The sequence below is a fragment of the Zingiber officinale genome, chromosome 1A (assembly GCF_018446385.1).
Source record: "Zingiber officinale cultivar Zhangliang chromosome 1A, Zo_v1.1, whole genome shotgun sequence".
NCBI classification, from domain to species: domain Eukaryota; kingdom Viridiplantae; phylum Streptophyta; class Magnoliopsida; order Zingiberales; family Zingiberaceae; genus Zingiber; species Zingiber officinale.
In genome coordinates, this window is record NC_055987.1 from 1,285,046 (window position 1) to 1,303,731 (window position 18,686).

The 18,686-nt window shown below is 47.5% G+C and overlaps 1 protein-coding gene and 1 pseudogene across 1 annotated transcript; both read left to right on the forward strand.

Annotated features, from left to right (window-relative positions):
• The first annotated feature begins 4,501 nt into the window (after positions 1–4,501).
• Positions 4,502–5,412, forward strand: LOC121998487 (protein P21-like). The gene has a single exon (XM_042553432.1). It carries the CDS (start codon positions 4,542–4,544, stop codon positions 5,211–5,213), a length of 672 nt encoding a protein of 223 aa, XP_042409366.1. The 5' UTR covers positions 4,502–4,541; the 3' UTR covers positions 5,214–5,412.
• Positions 5,413–17,156: 11,744 nt separating this feature from the next.
• On the forward strand, positions 17,157–18,459 carry LOC122039046 (annotated as a pseudogene).
• Positions 18,460–18,686: the final 227 nt, after the last annotated feature.

Below are 18,686 nucleotides of genomic sequence, written 5' to 3' on the forward strand. Positions count from 1 at the left end.
TGTCATCGTAACATCTTTCTGAAAAATGATGCTCTGCCTTTATGTTCAATAATCTTGCAGTAGCTGATAATTGAGAATGACCAGACGGAATCCCTTCCCACACTTCTCTTTCACTAGCCTTTAACATGTCATACATTTGTTGAACTTCACGTGTTGGTACATCATCTATATTTGAATGATCAACAGCATTAATAGCGTCATAAACCATTGATTGCATTGCATTCTCATTAGATGATGATTCCCCTAAAGGAGTTGTGCCTGATGATGAAGCATCCGAGGTTCCAATACGGTGAGACAAATAAGGCTCTCCATGACAGTACCAGTTGTAGTAATTTGGAACAAATCCTTTTTTACATAGATGTACTTTGACAGTATCCTCGTCATGAAAAGCTTTATTTCTACATTTGGAATGATTACACGGACAACGTAACATGACACCATCCATACATTCTGGATGACTCTTCGCAAAGTTCACAAACTCTTCAACTCCAGCATAATAGTCATCTCAGATAAATCCATTTTCTAATCTATTGTACATCCAATCTTTGTTCAAGTACATTGAAACTTGTAGGTAAAAGAAGGAACCCCCGAATGGGAAAAGATTACAAATGAGGCTGCAAGGACAATTCCTGGAAGGGAAAATGGAGGGAATTGTGACATCAAAAATCTAAGTACAAGCTCAAAAGTGTATCTTCCAGTATTAGTGGAAGGAGCAAATACAAGTACAGGTGATATGCACTTTTCGCAAGGAGATGGTGAAATCACATTTTGTGGAGCAATACAAATGAGTGGATTCCTATAACTCAAGTAACTATTCAAACTCTCAGTTGCATTCTTGTTTATATGATTCTACATATACATGATTTCAATAAGCATCAAATATGAAATCATAAAAGAAAATTTAACCAAAAGCAAGAAATATGGTAGAAATGAGTACAATTGTATAACCATTGAGCAAAACTGGCATGTGATGAATTCCAAAAAAGCTTGAAGAATAAATTTCCCATTGGCACAATGGCACATTAAGAATACTCAAAGGCAAGCATGTAAGGAGATAATCATTAGTATCTTCATAGCTTAGTCAACTTAGAGTGTTAAGAGTGTTTACTCTTATCAGTAAACAAATATTTTCATATCGATGAGTGCTGGCCGTAATGCTTTTGTGATATGCATTTGTAAGTATTTCAATACATTTGAAAACAACCATGGTGAAAAAAAACAATTAATGTGTGAAGAATATGAATTAGTAACTACTTCAAATTTATACTAAGACTAAAACATTGTTAGTATCTTTAAAGGCGGACATTGTTTTTACTGACTTGTAATATGTAGGTGTGAGACCATAAGAGATGGCACAACAAAAAAAAGTAAAAGAAGGAATTGTGGTACTAGATTAATAACTTAGTAAGTATGCAATTAATAGAATAGAGGTACTAAGTATGCAATTAATAGAATAGAGGACCAACCAAAATCATACCATGAATACAAAATATTAAGTATATAATTAAGAAGTTGTCCTTAACTACTAAGTCCATGCTAAGAGTCCATTTGGCAAGAAATCAAAATTCTTAAAGAAACTGGCTTTAAGAACCTAGTAAGAGGCATGTTTCACAAGTAAGAACCATGCCACCGTTTCACAAGCAAGAAATCAAAATTCTTAAAGTCCATGCTAAGAGTAGGTATGTTTCACAAGAAATCAATTATTCTAACCTAAAACTACAAGTAAGAACCTAGTAAGAGGCATAAAAGTTCTCCAAATCTCCATTTGGCAATCAACATACAAAGAAAGCAATTCTCCAAATCAAAATTCTCTAAACATGCTTAAAGAGAGACATTCAAATTAAATGAGTAGGTATGTTTCACAAGAAATCAATTATTCTAACCTAAAACTACAAGTAAGAACCTAGTAAGAGGCATAAAAGTTCTCCAAATCTCCATTTGGCAATCAACATACAAAGAAAGCAATTCTCCAAATCAAAATTCTCTAAACATGCTTAAAGAGAGACATTCAAATTAAATGAGTAGGTATGTTTCACAAGAAATCAATTATTCTAACCTAAAACTACAAGTAAGAACCTAGTAAGAGGCATAAAAGTTCTCCAAATCTCCATTTGGCAATCAACATACAAAGAAAGTAATTCTCCAAATCAAAATTCTCTAAACATGCTTAAAGAGAGACATTCAAATTAAATGAGATATAAAAATTACCAGAGGAGTAAACTAGCTTAAAGAAACTGACTTAAAACTAAACCTAGCAAAATCAAATGAGGAGATTACCGATCACACTTCTGGCAAGGTGGCACCGATGAGAAGAGAGGAGATGCGTTCTGTGGAGAGGAGCTGCTGCGGAGAGGAGATGCGTTCTGTGGAGAGGAGAAGGAGACGAGTGAGAAGAGAAACCAAGGTGGCACCGATGAGAAGAGAAGAAGCGCAGAGGAGAGGAGAAGGAGGCGAGGGCGTAGCTTGCTGCGAACTAACCGAGAGGGAATTGAGAAGGAGACGACCCGCTGCGGAGAGGAGATGAAAGTCGCGAGGGATCGCCAACGAGAACACAACGCGCGCAGAGAGGAACGCGAGGGTTCTGTTCTGTGCCCTAAATCGCGACATTAGCGACGGAACTTTATATTCCGTCGCTAGTTAGCGACGGAACTATAAGTTCCGTCGCTAATTCTTCGCTGTCTAATGTAATTCCATCCCTGATTAGAGACGGAATCAAAATATCGGTCTCTATTTAGAGACGGATACTTTATTTCCGTCGCTAATATTTACAGATTCATTTTTTTTCAAATTTAAAATGGCCAAAATTCTCTAATTAGAGACGAAATTATACTTCCGTCTCTAATTAGAGACGGAATTATACTTCCGTCTCTAATTAGAGACGGAACTATACTTCCGTCTCTAATTCCGTCGCTAAATGCTTTTTTTTTGTTGTGAATCCAAGGAGGGATCTCAATTAATTGTGTCTGGATCACCGTCACGATCCGACCGTAATTCCATGTGGTCCACAAAAATGTGGACCATAAGATCTCCCCCCGAACTGGCACCAGATCTCCTGGTCCATATTTTTGTGGACCAGGGGATGAACCACATGAAATTGTGATGCAATTGATTGTGATCCCTCCTTGGGTTCACCATCCCCAAGTTATAGTTTGGGTCAGAGTGGGTGGCCGGAGGCCACCCGAAGGCCGCTGGTGGTGTGAAAGTAACTAGGTTGCTAGTCGCCAAACGACGGGTGGCCTTCATGCGGCCTCTGACCATCCCCCTCGACCCAAACTATAATATGGGGGAAGATGAATCCAAGGAGGGATCGCAATCAACTGTGGTCGGATCACTACCATGATCCGACCGTAATTCCATACAGTCCATCTCCTGGTCTACAAAAATATGGACCAGGAGATCTCCCCCCGAACTGGGACTAGATCTCCTGGTCCATATTTTTATCGACCAGGGGATGGAACACATGGAATTGTGGCTGGATCGTAGTGGCGATGCGACTGCAATTAATTGTGATCCCTCCCTAGGTTTACCATCTCCCATGTTATAGTTTGGGTCAGGGTGGGTGATCGGAAGCTACCCGAAAGTAGCCAATGGTGGGCAAGTGACTAAGTTGTTGGTCGCCGAGCGGCGGGTGACCTTCGGGTGGCCTCCGATCATCCACCTCGACCCAAACTATAATACGGGGGACGATGAATCCATGGAGGGATCACAATCAATTATGACAGGATTGATGTCATGATCTGCCCATAATTCCATATGATCTATCCTCTTATTCATAAAAATATGGACCAAAAGATCTCTCCCCCCTTCTCGATATCTATGCAAATGTAGCCATCGCAAATTTCTCTTATTTTCCACAAACCTATTTTCCTTCCACACTGACTTTGAATTTTCTATTTCACATTTAATTATGCATTTGAATTGTTCGACCATCCATGCAAATATTTTTTACTCAAGGCTTGTAATCCGTTACGTAATCTGTTACATGGTGCAAGATCAATTTAACTTACCATCAAAGGTGTACAATCTCATCAACAATTGTTAGAATTAGAGGGCTTTCAACTAAAAATCAACACTGCAATTAATTCGATGATAAATTAAGTCAAAGTCATGAACGAGCGTTGCATAGGATTGTCTCCTTAATTAACAAATCTTGTAAGGTTAGAAGAAGATATGAATATACGTGGAAATAGGACCACTTATCTGTGGTAGTCTACGATCCAATAATAAACTAAAACAGAAGTCATGGACGTGCATCGAAATTTATATCTATCTATCCAAACGTGGCCATCACAATTATCTCTTATTTTTCCAAAATCTATTTTATCTTCCATACAGCCTGGCCTTTGAAATTTCTATTCACAATTACAAGTCTTTCTTGAGTCAATGCTTCGTATTTAATTTTTATATCAATTTCTTTAAATTTTATCCATTTCTCGATTAATTAATTAATATATTTATTGCCACTACCATCTCTATAAATTCCTTGCTTCCCCCAGTGAATTCTCACAAGCTTGAACATTAGAGTACGTAGGTAGTCCATTATGGCTACATCAATCACCGCCGTGCTCTGTTTCTTCCTCTTCCTCCTTCCTCTCTCCATTAACGCCGCCACCTTCCAGATCGTCAACAGCTGCTCCTTCACCGTCTGGGCCGCATGGGCCACCACCGGCCCCCGAGCAGGCGGCGGTAGCCAGCTCAACCCGGGTCAGTCCTGGACCATCAACATTAACGCCGGCGCCACTGGCGGCCGCATATGGCCCCGCACTGGGTGCTCCTCCGACGGCAGAAACTGCCAGACCGGCGACTGCGGGATGCTGCAGTGCCAGGGCTACGGCCGGGCGCCCAACACCTTAGCCGAGTTCTCCCTCAACCAGTTCAACAACCTCGACTTCTTCGACATCTCCAACGTGGACGGGTACAACGTGGGTATAGACTTCAGCCCCACCAGTGGCGGGTGCCGCGGGATCCGGTGCTCCGCCAACATCGTGGGGGAGTGCCCGGCGCAGCTGAGGGCGCCGGGGGGCTGCAACAACCCCTGCACCGTGTTCGGGACGCCGGAGTACTGCTGCACCAATGGACCGTGTGGGCCCACGGATTTTTCAAGGTTCTTTAAGACGCGGTGCCCGGACGCCTACAGCTACCCGCAGGACGACGCGACCAGCACGTTCACCTGCCCCGGCGGCACCAACTACAGAGTCACATTCTGCCCTTGATCGACTTGAAGCATGAGATCGTACGTATATAATTACTACCATAAGACAATAAGATTTACAAGGATCTAGCCAATTTGACACGTTTCTATATATAATCATGGAGAATAAAACATGTGTGCTGAATTACTAGCGTGAGGTATGATGCTCACGCCTGTACCTGCTAGCCATCAATAAATATAATATTATTATATCGCCATCAGTATGATAATAGCTTTTTATCTTTATTTTCCTTTTCCTTTTCTTTCTTTTGTCTACTTCTGTTCATTTCATACTGTTTGTTTGCTGGGTTGAGTCATGATATCAGATTGATACTTCTGTTCTTGAAAGCTACGTACTGCCATCCTAGTTCAAATTTAATTTTTTGTGAAAGGTAGAATTGTAGTTCATGTATTTTTTTTAGTGTTTAAGGATTATGCATGTTGTGTTTGAATTTTTTAGTTGAGAGAACAAAAAAGAAAATAAGAAAACAAAATATACTATTAGAGTAAAAATGATATCTCTCAATCCTCCGAAAACGAAAACTTAAAAAAAGTAGTAAAGAGATAGAGAGGGGAAATTAATTAATTAATTTCTTATGCAGGTTTCAAGTCATCAGTTAGACTTGACAATTTGCCTTTTCAACTTGGAATAAGACTTTTCCACTAATTTAAAATTCATTCCCGAAAGTAAACACGACCTCAGTTAAAGCCATTAGTTTTTCCTCATCTCTAGTATATATGCTAGACTTGAATATTGTGCATTCTCACTTCGAATAAGACTTTTCAATAATTTAAAATTTAATTTTTCAAATCAGCTATCCAGCTAACAGATTAATCTCAAAGATAATTGATCCTGTCCCAACAAAACAACACCGTAAAATATTTGACAACTAAAATAATTACTTTCATAAGGTTTATTTATTTATATATATATATGAATGGTCCAAGAAGCTAGGCATCCATTCACCTACACGTCCTCATCATTCGGGAAACTGTTAATCTCACTCTCAAAATAACTTTTGGAATAATCTTAGTTATGGATACTGATGCGGGCAGATGGAGAGGAAGCCACGCGGTCAAGAGGGGCATTTTAGATATTTACTGATTTGGGGCATCGTTCATGGAAGGGAGGGGGCTGTGTTTTTTCCGCCGCCACTGCCTTCACTCTTCAGCGAGGGGTCGCCTCCTCTCGCCCATTCATGCACGCCACCAGCGGCCGCCGCCTCTACGCTGACCACCTAGACGCCACCTCTAGCGGTTGCTGTCGTCCTCCGACGCTACCTCAAGCGGCCAACGTCTACCTTTAGCGACTGAAGCTGCCCAACACACATTGTTGCCCTTTGATCCGCGCTGTCGCACTCTTTTAGTGTCGATCCAACCCCGATCCGCGTTGGCATGAACTTTTAATGCGATCCAACCTCCTCGAGTCACAGTGATTGTGCACCTTGTTATTGTGTTCTAACCTTTGAACCGAGGCTATGTTCTGATCTTCGCATCATTTGACCTGTGTGTCGTGTTTTTGGCTTGTGCATCGTTGTCATATCTCGATCTGCTTGCTGTTATTATATTTTGGCATGTGTGTCGCCTTCCGAATTCATACTGCGTCTAACTTCGTGCCGTCAAATCTAGCTCTTCATCCGACTCACATTCATCTATTCTTCTGGGTCACGACGACTCGATCAACATCACGGCCAACTCACAAGTCTATTAAAGGACGCCCCCTGAACCAGGATACGCTTTCCATACTTATTCTCCATGTACTTCATTATTCTAAACTTCTTATATATTTTAAGGACCTACCTTGATCATCGAGTATCAGAGACCGAGATAATCCAATCACTATATGCAAGTATATGTAGGTAATGTTAACCAAAAACTTTCTAATAACTTGGTCAATCTAAATGATAGCTCACCTCCTTTTCTTCCTTCATATCATAACAATTCAATCAACATTTCAACCCTATTATTTGATGGTCCATCTGACCCAACATGATCAGATGGTATACATAAAAATATACAACTTCATAAACAATTCTTAGTGATCCGGTGGTAAGGTAGGGTCGTCCGACAGATGGTCAAAGTAGTCAACGTTAGGCGGACATTCGATCGGGACTCCATATAGGGACATAATAAAATGCCGACCGGGACTCCAGGAGTGGTTCCACCAACGCCCATTCCATTTCACCGGGCGTTATTTCAGACACCCTCAGAGATTGCTCAGACCAACCAAGACAGGGGCTCTTCTTCAGACGAGGCCCCCGTGTGGGACGCAAGAAAAGGCAAAGCACCCCGAGCGGATCAACCGACAGTTCTCCGAAGCCATTTTGTAAGATCCACTTCCGAGGCACTACGCTCCCTTGGCGATCGGGGAGTATAACGGGTCGACTGACCCAGATGACCACCTCGGTAAGTTTGATAACGCCGCCACTCTTCATCAGTATACAGATGGAGTCAAGTGCCGAGTGTTTCTCACCACTCTCTCTTGCTCAGCCCAACGGTAGTTTCGGAGGTTGCCGGATGGGTTAATCAGAAGCTTCAAGGACTTCCGAAGGGCTTTCCTTCACCACTTCGCGAGCAGCAGACGCTACCAGAAAACAAGCGTCAGTCTGTTCTCCATGAAGCAGGGCCGGAGGGAGACCCTCCGAGCCTACATCCAGCGCTTCAACCAGGTGGCAATGGATATCCCCTCAGTCTCGTCCGAGACCATGATGAACGCGTTCACGCAAGGACTCGTGGATGGAGACTTCTTCCGATCACTCGTCCGGAAGTCGCCCCACGACTACGACCACATGTTGAAGAAAGCCAATGAGTACATAAACGTGGAGAAAACCCAGGCGGCCAGAAGGAAGGAGACTCTATCTGAACCATCGGCGCCAACCGAGAGACGGTCGCCGTCCAGCCATCAGCCGCCAAGAGGGCCACAGGCCGAAGAAGTCCGACCACACCAGGAAGTAAGGCCACACACCATCCAGCATGTTGCCGTAGAGTGGCCGAGACCCAAGGGGAAGGTATGAACCCCTTTGTTCTGCTCGTTCCAGCTCGTTCCATCAGTCTGCAACTCATAACACCCGCGACTGCCACGGGTTCAATCTGGTCGCCCAACCGGTGCCTAGGAGTTATCATCGTCGATCCCCCTCTTCCGACCAGCGACACGAGTATCAACGTTCCGAGCGGTGAAAAGAAGCAAGGCGATCCCCGAGGCCACCTCATCGAAGGAACGCAGAGCCGGCGAGAGCCGGGCGGGAGTGAAACAGGCCATCTGCTCAGGAAGAGGAGAACAGGAGCAATGATGCCGAGGGGAGATCAACATCATAGCTGGCGGACCGACCAGTAGAGATTCCAACCGAGCTAGGAAGTCACACGCTCGGCGGTTAGAAATCCATGCGGTGGGCTGCAGTCGGGAGTAGGCCAGCGGACCCAAGATCAGCTTTGGTCCCCGTGATCTTGAGGGAGTTGAAGTGTCGCACGACGATGCACTCATTATTTGAGCGGTAATCGCCAATTATATTATTCATCGTATATTCGTTGACACAGGCAGCTCGGTCAACATCATTTTCAAGAAGGTGTTCGACCAGCTCCAAATTGACAGAGGCGAACTGTTGCCAATGACGACCCCTCAATACGGGTTAACTGGCAATGAAGTCTTGTCGATCGGCCAGATCAAGATGGCCATCTCGCTCGGGGAGGAACCACTCCGGAGGACAAGGGCCACCAACTTCATCGTAGTAGATGCCCCCCAGCCTACAATGTCATTTTGGGTCGTCCGACCCTCAATGAATTCCGAGCAGTCATTTCAACCTTCTGCTAGAAGATTAAGTTTCCGGTAGAAGATCGAGTTGGAGAAGTAAAGGGGGATCAGCTGGCTGCTCGAAGATGCTATGTCGAGATGGTCAAGACCGAGGCCAAGACCGCTCGGAAGACACCCCGGATGGAGGTAAACACCATAACCGAGAAGCCCCCTACTTTAATTTATGAAGAAAAGGAGGAAGTACAGATACATCCGAGCCGAGCAGAGGCGATGACTTTCATAGCGTCTGACTTAGATGCCGAACAGAAGGCCGAGCTGATCAGATGCCTTCAACAGAATCATGATGTCTTTGCGTGGTCCACGCATGAGCTTTCCGGTATTTCCCCGAGCGTCGCATAGCATGAGCTTCACGTCCGACCAGACGCTCGGCCGGTGAAGCAGAGGTAAAGAGACTTCAGCACTGAACAGAACCTGATCATCCAGGCGGAGATTAAGAAGCTACTGGAGGCCGACTATATACACAAGGTTCAGTTTCTGAGCTGGCTCGCCAATGTGGTCTGGTCTCCAAGCCGGGCAACAAGTGGAGGGTCTGCATCGACTTTCGGGATCTTAAGAAGGCATGCCCGAAGGACTTCTATCCCTTACCCAGGATCGATCAGATGGTAGACTCCACGGTCGAGTGCGAGCTGATATGCATCCTGGACATATATCAGGGGTATCATCAAGTGTCGCTCGCCCGTGAAGATCAAGAGAAAGTCAGCATCATCACCGTCGACGATACGTACTGCTATAACATAATGTCGTTCGGCTTGAAGAATGCAGGAGCCACCTACCAGCGGTTGATGAACAAAGTCTTCCGGCGGTAGATCGGTCGCAACATAGAGGTATATGTCGATGACATATTAATTAAATCCCTCCGAGACGTCGATCTTTGTGCAGACATCAAGGAGACCTGCTAGACCCTTCGGACATACGGAATAAAGCTAAATCCTCATAAGTGTTTGTTCGATGCTAAAAGCGGGCGCTTCCTGGGGTATATTGTCACCGAGCGAGGCATTGAGGCAAACCCCAGCAAGGTAAAAGCACTCCAAGATATGCCACCAACAAAAAACTTGAAGGAAGCGCAACGCCTTACCGGGCGGATAACAACATTGTCACGATTCATGTCCAAGTCGTCCGACCGGAGTCTTCCCTTCTTCAAAATTCTGCACCGAGCCACCAAGTTTCAGTGGGACGAGGAGTGTGACCGGGCCTTCGAGGAACTCAAAGTATATTTGAACTCACTACCTGTACTAGCTAAGCCTACTATCGGTGAACCGCTTAGGATCTATCTATCTTCGACCGAGTATGTTGTCGGCTCGGCGTTGGTTCGGCAAAACGACGAAGAACAACCAGTGTACTTCTTAAGTCATGTATTAAAGGATGCTGAATCTCGCTACACTGGTCTTGAGAAGCTCGCATTTGCCTTGGTACTTGCCGCTCGGAGGCTTCACCCTTGTTTCCTCACTCACACTATCGTGGTGATGACCAACAACCCTCTGGGAAGAGTCCTGCTTAACCCAGAGGCATCCACCCGGCTGATCAAATGGACAACGGAACTCAGCGAATTGGATATCCAATATCATCCCTGAACAGCCATCAAATCACAGGCCTTAGTTAATTTTGTCACAGAGGTGCAAAACCTTGAGCCCGACTCAGTATGGAAAATATATGTGGATGGGTCGTCCACTCGGCAGGGTAGTGGGATCGGCATACTGCTTATCTCCCCACAAGAAGAGCGGGTGCAGTTGTCTGTTCGGCTGGAGTACCGGGCAACTAACAACGAATCCGAGGACGAGGCCTTTATAGATGGCTTACAAGCAGCTCGGCACGTTGGCGCGGGCAGAGTTCTTATCCACTCTGATTCTCAATTAGGCACTCAGCAGCTGGTTGGAGCATTCGAATCGGTAACACGCGGCCCAAGTTATACACTGAAGCCTTTGAAAAGCTGAAGGCAAACTTTCAGGAGGTAATCATCTAGAAGATCCCCCAAGCGGAGAACTAAGCGGCGGACGAGCTGGCCAAATTGGGAAGCTCACTCTCGCCGATCATCATTACTCAACCGATCGAGCAAGTATCCTTGGTGGCGCACGTCGATCGGATGGAGGGGCTCACTTTCCCCAGCGATTGGAGAACGACCATAATAGAGTTTCTGCGATCGGGAGCTTCGCCTTCCGATCGGGAGGAAGCTCGCTTATTGAGAAGAAGGGTCGGTCGCCTCACCTTAGTCGGGGACCAGCTCTACAAGAAGGCCTCCTCCAGGCCATTGCTTAAATGTGTCGGATCAGAGGATGCCGACTATATACTGCAAGAAGTACACCAAGGCTCCAATGGAGGGCATCCGGGTGGTCGGTCGCTAGCAAGAAAGATGCTGCTGGCCGGGTACTTCTAGCCGACTCTACAGGAAGATGCCGCTCGGAAAGTAGTCAACTGTCTATCATGCAAGAAGTATCACCACCTTTCCCACCGGTCGACCGAAGAGATGAAGGTCTCCACTGTGTCGTGTCGTTCGATCAATGGGGCATGGATATTGTGGGACCCTCCCCATGGCGACCGGGCAGCGAAAGTTCTTGCTCGTCGTGGTGGACTATTTCTCCAAGTGGGTCGAAGCTGAGCCGCTGGCCAAAATAATCAAGCAGATGGTCCAAAAGTTCATTTGGCAGCATATCATCTGTCAGTTCGACATTCCGTGTCGACTCGTCTCAGACAATGGTAGGCAGTTCGTCGGACGGAAACTCAAAGAGTAGTGTGAGGAGTATGGCATCCAGCAGGCCTTCACCTCCATAGCGTACCCTCAAAGCAACGGACAAACTGAAGTCGCCAATCGGGAGATCTTACGAATTTTGCGAGTTCGGCTTGACCACATCGGAGGGAGCTGGGTGGACGAGCTCCCCGGCGTGTTATGGGCAATCCGAATGACCCCTAAGGAAGGCATGGGTGTAACCCCGTTCCACCTCGTATACGGCTGTGAGGCGGTCATCTCGGTCGAGGTGGGAGTCGAGTCCAATCGAATACAGCACTATGGCGAAGACAACGCCGAGCAGAGGCTTATGGAGCTGGACTTCGTGGATGAGACGCATGACAAAGCAGTCGTTCGGCTGACGGCTTATAGGCAAAGGATGAGGCAGAGCTACAATCGACGAGTGATCCCGAGGTCGTTCCAGGTCGGCGACCTCGTGTGGAAAAAGGTGAAGCTGGTCGACAATGTCACTAAACTAGAAGCTCTGTGGGTCGGACCATTAAAAGTCGTGAGAAGCTTCGCTCGTGCGCCTATTACCTAGAAGATGAAGACGTACAACAACTAGAACGTCCTTGGAGCGCGAGCCACCTCCAGCCATACCGAGTTGGATGAAAGGTGCACCAATGTAATTGAAGTGTACCTTCCATTTTTCCTATGCCCTCTGATTGCAGGATTGAAATGTAAAATAAAAGGTTACCCAAATCGTCGAGCGACGACGTTAAACCCATGTCTCCATCGACGGTCGAGCGGCGACCTTAAACTCCGGTCTTCACCAAATCGTCGAGCGGCGACGTTAAACACATGTCTCCATCGACGGTCGAGCGGCGGCCCTGGTCTTCACCAAATCTTCGAGCGGCAACGTTAAACTCATGTCTCCATCGACGGTCGAGCGGCGACGTTAAACACATGTCTCCATCGACGGTCGAGCGGCGGCCCTGGTCTTCACCAAATCTTCGAGCGGCAACGTTAAACTCATGTCTCCATCGACGGTCGAGCGGCGACCTTAAACCCCGGTCTTCACCAAATCGTCGAGCGGCGACGTTAAATCCATGTCTCCATCGACGGTCGAGCGGCGGCCTTAAACCTCGGTCTACACCAAATTGTTGAGTGATGGCATTAAACCCATGTCTCCATCGGTGGTCGAATGGCTACCTTAAACTCCTGCCTTAAAAGATCGTCTAGAGGAGACGTTAAAACCTAGAGTCGAGCGACGACTATAAACCTTGGAGGTACGGTCCTAGCGAATCTTTCAATAGTAAAAGTATGGTCGTAATAGCCGATTGGAACTATACAGCCAAGTACTAGCAAAAAAGATAGCATGTGAGGAAAAAGCACAAAAAGATTTCATTGATGATAGGTTAAACACTACCGAACGACAGGAGTACATTCAAAGCTTACAAAAAATATGCTTTCTACAAGCTCCTCGCTCACTAAATATAATCAAATGCTTCGTTGGGAATGGACTCGAGGAGCTGGACGCGGTCGACATCCTTGTCGAACAGAGCTGCAGAAATATGGTCGTTCGCCTTAAGCTGGATGAGCGTAGCGTCAATGGCCAGCTCGAACGAGTGGACAATCCGGTTGGTCGCCTTCTCCAAGAATTCGTCCGAGCGGAGGTATTGTTGCTTCAGGGCTGCGAAGCGACCTGGCTCGGCCTCCTGATAGGCGGTCAGAGCAGCATGGGAGGCCTCCAGCTCCTCTTCGAGGCGCTTCACTTGGTCTTTAAGTTCAGCCTCTTTAGCCGAGCGGCTCTCTCGCTCGGTAGTCAGCAGGCCCTCCGTGTTCTTCAGCTTCTCGGCCAACTGCTGAGCATCCTGGTTTTTCTGCTCCAAGTCGGCGATGGCTCGTTATTTCCTTTTGGAAGCCAGCTCGAGTTTATGATCATAGGTCTTTAATTGCGCCTCGATCTGGCCCATCCTACTGGCATGTTTGGCCAACTTCTGCTGCTCCTCCGCAAGAAGTTGTTGGGCTTTTTTATTTTTTGATGAAAAAATAAATATATATCATCAAAATGCACAATCATACAAGGTGATCCTGGAACCCCTTATGTCATGCCTTATTTTTTGATGAAAAGGTGGGCCTTTTTTAGGTCGGCCTGCAGGTGGGTGGTTGGTGTCCCTTGGGAGGAGGAAGCTCCGGAAATCTTGAGCTTCTTCAGCTCGTCCTCCACCTGAGCCAATCGCTGGCACATGACGATATTCTCCACCCAGAACTGCAAGCAAACATTAGTGCCGATCGGAGGTAAATCAGGAGTTGATAGTTGAAAATACTAACCCCGATGGACATCTTCAGGTGACTATCGACCAGCGCGCCAGGGGGCTTCACCACTACTCGTGCCCTTACTTCCTCCCAAACACGGGCGAGCTGACCATGAATGTAGACTTGATGCTGGGGAGAGCTGGGTTGGTCGCCCGACACCAGAAGGTCCTCTGTCGGCAGGCAGAGCATAGCAGTGATTGATTGTCGCCCGCTCAGCGCCGATTGAGCGGAGGCTGACGGGCCAGAAGCTTGAGCAGGAGGGACGGACAGAATAGCGGACCGTGTCACCTTCCGCCTAGCTGGCGGTAAGGAAGTGATCGGCTAAACGGCGAGCGGCTACGATAGCTCAGCCAAAGATGGAGTCCGCTCGGAGGAAGTGGCCTCCCCTGTTACAGGAGCAGCTGGAGACGGGGTGCCCCCCCTGCAGAGGCTTGAACGACCGAGGTGGCGAAATGGGAAGGCACATTCGTTCGACGCATCTTGCGGGAGAGCAGTACTTCATCGCCCGAGGACCCCGAACCCTCAACAGGGATGACGGGTGGCGCTTCTCGGACCAATCCTGGGTTGGTCACCCCTCCTGCACTGGGCGCCCGCTCAGCGGTCTCGTCGCCCGCAGTTGTTGTTTCCCCAGCTGTGCCCTCCTGTGAGTCGACAGGGGTCAGGCTGAGCCGTTCCATCTCCTTGGTCTCGGCTGCTTCAATCTCGGCCTGCTTGGCCTTCATTATCCCGACTGTCCGAGCGTGCATCATGATGTCGACTGCAAAAGAAGAAAGGAATCAGTTAGACTTAAGGGAAGAGGATTGAGAAATTTCATACCTAGGCTGCTCAGGAGCTTCACTCGGATCAGACTTAGCCGAACGCGTACATCACACCCTCCGACAATAGCTTGTGAATGTCAAACTTCATGCCAGCTAGCATATTAGCAGCGTGGAGGTAATCCGGTCAGGTCTTGTATTTCTTCAGATCAGGTTGAGTAGGGAGCCCGACTTGCCACTTGGTCCGGAAGCAGGGCCGCTCGGGAAGTCTCAAATAGAAGAAGTACTCCTTCTAGTGTTTGTTGGAGGAGGGCATCTTGTCGAAGAAGACCAGGCCGATACGAGATTGGAACAGGTAAGTGCCTAGCTCGGATTGTTTGGGGTAATAAAAGTAATGGAAGACCTAAAGAGTCAGTGGAATGTTGTGCACTCGGAACAACACTACCATGTCACACAGCAGGCAGAAGGAGTTAGGGACGAGCTGGGTGAGCGGGACGCGGAAGTAGTTGCAGACCTCGGTTATGAAGGGGTGGATGGGAAACTGAAGACTGGCCACGAACTGATCTCGAAAGAAACAAACTATGTTGATCGGCGGGTCATTGGGCCGATCGGACGGGGAGGCTAAAATTATTTCGTGATCAGAGGGGATGTCGTAGACGTTTATGAGACATTCCGCGTCGCCCGCGTCAAACCGAGTCTCCATGGTAGTGTACCAGAGACCGGGAGCGAGGTCGGATGGCTGCGAGGAGCTCGCCATTGCCAGGAAATGAAAAGGCAAAAGGTTCGACGGAGAAGATGATCGAGAAAAACCAGGCAGACACGGGAAATAGGAAAGCTATGGAAACTACGCACAGACGGAGAGATTGGGAAAGGTCGAAAGGCTTACAAAGAGAAAGGCCGTTGAAGAAGGAAGCCGAGAGTCGCCGGAACGCTAGAAGCAAGCAAAATCGTCAGAGCAAACTGTCGAAGAGCAGAAAGAGAACGCAGAGGAAGAAATGGAGACGCTAAGGCTTTATAAAGATGGGTGCGACTGATCGGAGCCATCTAATCTAGGGCACGGGACTCGGAGCACACATCCGGTCGTTGAATTCGAACAACCAAACGTCACATCAGCAGCTGTCACCTCGAACGTGTGGCGCCTGTGCCGGTGACACGTGGCTCCCTCCCACAGGGCAGCATTTAATGGGCGTGGGCACGTGCTCAGCCTTAATGGAGGTGATTTACGCGTATTCCGAGGAGATTTGGGCAGCATCAGCATTGACCTCCCGGCTCGCGCCCCTCCAGGGGCGATGAGGAAAAATCCAAGTGCAAAGGCTCAAAGCGTCGATTGGCCGAGAAAGACCAGTCCTACACGGGTCGATCAGGATCCACCCGGCTCATTGGCCGATCAGCCAATTGGTCACCAGACTACTTGTCTAGTCAGTTAGACTTACAGTCTCCTTCGACTAGACTTGATGGGGAAGCACGTGATCCGGTGGTAAGGTAGGGCCCGTCCGGCAGGTAGTCAAAGTGGTCAACGTTAGGCGGGCGTCCGATCGGGCGAACTACCTTCTCAGTCAACAGATAGAGTAGCCGATCCAACACTTCGACAGCTCGGTTAGACACCGAGCTTCCGACTCTCATGAAGCTCAACCAGGGAGGCATGAAGGCCGAGCGGCAATCCCGTTCGGTCTAATAGTGAATGCAGCCTCGACCCGGCAGACAAGACTCCCTCGCCCGCCGGGGGAAGCCAACCAGTAGAGCATTGGCCGAGCGGACGCTCGGCCCGGCCGTTGCATCGCCCGGACGGCAGACTGGCCGAGTGGTTCTCCCGCTCAGTCCAATAACAAACAAAGGAAGTAGTTGGCAATATCTTCCTAGGGATCAGTGTCATCAATAGACGGCATGGTCGACGGCATGGTCAGGCAGAGAATCGTATGATGGAAGATTCCACTATCACGTCAGGGATATGCTCGGGTTGTTAAGGTATGACGTCAGACACGCTTTTCTGACACGACCTTTCCATGTATGCTTTGGGAAGCATGCACTTCTGGGGTAGTGTGCGCGCGCCTCTTGAGAGCTCTATATAAGAAGCCCCAAAGTTTCATTGGAGGTATGTTTTGATCACTATAGCTACAGTTACACTACTCCTTTCTTTTCTAGTTTATTCTTCATTCTCTTACTATCGGTGATTTTTTTTTTTTGATGATAGGTATATAGATCATCGAAAAAACATATACAGGCCAAAGGTACGAACGACCCCAAATACGTCACTTCCAGACAATGCTGGATCGGTTGTGGGGACTCGAGTACCATATAGGGCTGGTGTATATGCAAATACACCAACCCACATCATAGTCAACCTCATCACAAACCCAACTTGATCATACATACATCACTACCATACATCTCTCACATCGACCTCTCATGTCCATGTACTCAGCAATGTCCGTACTATCCGTCAGTCGGGGCGTCTCACATCCACAGTTCACTATCCGTGCATCCTCCTGCATCTTTAGCCATCCGCAGCAAATCCAGTATCAATCTTCGACACCAAATCAATATGGGGATCCAATATGTGCTCGGTTCCTCCTCCGATACGACTCAGTTCAGCAGCCACTCAGTCTGCCAAATCTGAATTTGCTTGTTGCTCGGTGATTCCACGGGACTCCGGCAGCCCATCCACGCCCCAACCCTTCATGCAACTCCTTCGATCACAAGTGGATCTCCGACGATCGTCCATTAAGTCGTTGATTGACTTGAGCGTCGGATGGTCATTACCGGAGAACCCCTCCCTGGCTCGGCACTAATGACTTATGGTTGCAGGCTTAGCTCATCGGAAGTTCACGTCATCTTCAATCGACATCCAATCAACATGAGCATCATCTATCCAGCGTCTGTCTACTCGCTTTCGGACAGGATCACTTAGAATTAGAGGGAGTTTCAGATATTACAATATATATATATATATATATATATATATATATATATATATATATATATATATATATACTAGAAATCTTAGCTTCGGTTACTGAAAATTCTAGGACTTTTCTACAGTAAGAGGCCGGTCAAATATGTCCTCTCTTCTAGATCTTCAACAACTGTCCCTCTCTGTTTCTTCCTCTTCCTCTTCCTCATCCCTCTCTCCATTAATTAACGCCGCCACCTTCCAGATCTTCAACAACTGTCCCTTCATCGTCTGGGCCGCGTGGGCTTCCACCGGCCCTCGGACAGGCGGCGGTAACCAGCTCAGTCGGGGCCAGTCCTGGACAATCAACGTCGACGCCGGCACCACCGGCGACCGCATCTGGGCTCGCACCGGCTGCTCATTCGACAGCAGCGGCCGCGGCAGCTTCCAGACCGGCGACTGTGGTGGGATGCTGCAGTGCCAGGACTTCGGCCAGCTGCACAAACCCTCTCCGAGTTCGCCCTCAACCAGTTCAACAACTTGGACTTCTTCGGCATCTCCCTCGCGGACGGCTACAACGTGGGAATGGACTTCAGCCCCACCACAGGCGGGTGCCGAGGGCTCCGTTGCTCCGCCAACATATATAGTGGGGGAATGCCCGAAGCAGCTGAAGGTGCCGGGGGGCTGCAACCATCCCTGCACTGTGTTCAGGACGCTGCAGTACGCCGCAGTACTCCGTTGCTCCGCCAACCTATAGCTTCCCGCAGGACGGCCAGACCAGCACATCCACCTGCCCCGGCGGCACCAACTAGTGTCACCTTCTGCCCCTTGATGTAATTCAATTCGACACGTTCCTATAATCATGGATAATAAAACACAGTGTGCTTCATGAGGTCTGATTAAAAGAGATATAACAGAATTATCCAAATTGACCGGATTAAATTACCAAATCAAATCATATTAGTATTTGGATTATTCTAATAATTCTGTTATAATTATTCTCAGAATTATTCTAATAATTCTGTTATAATTATTCTCAGAATTATTCTTAGAATAATTCTGTT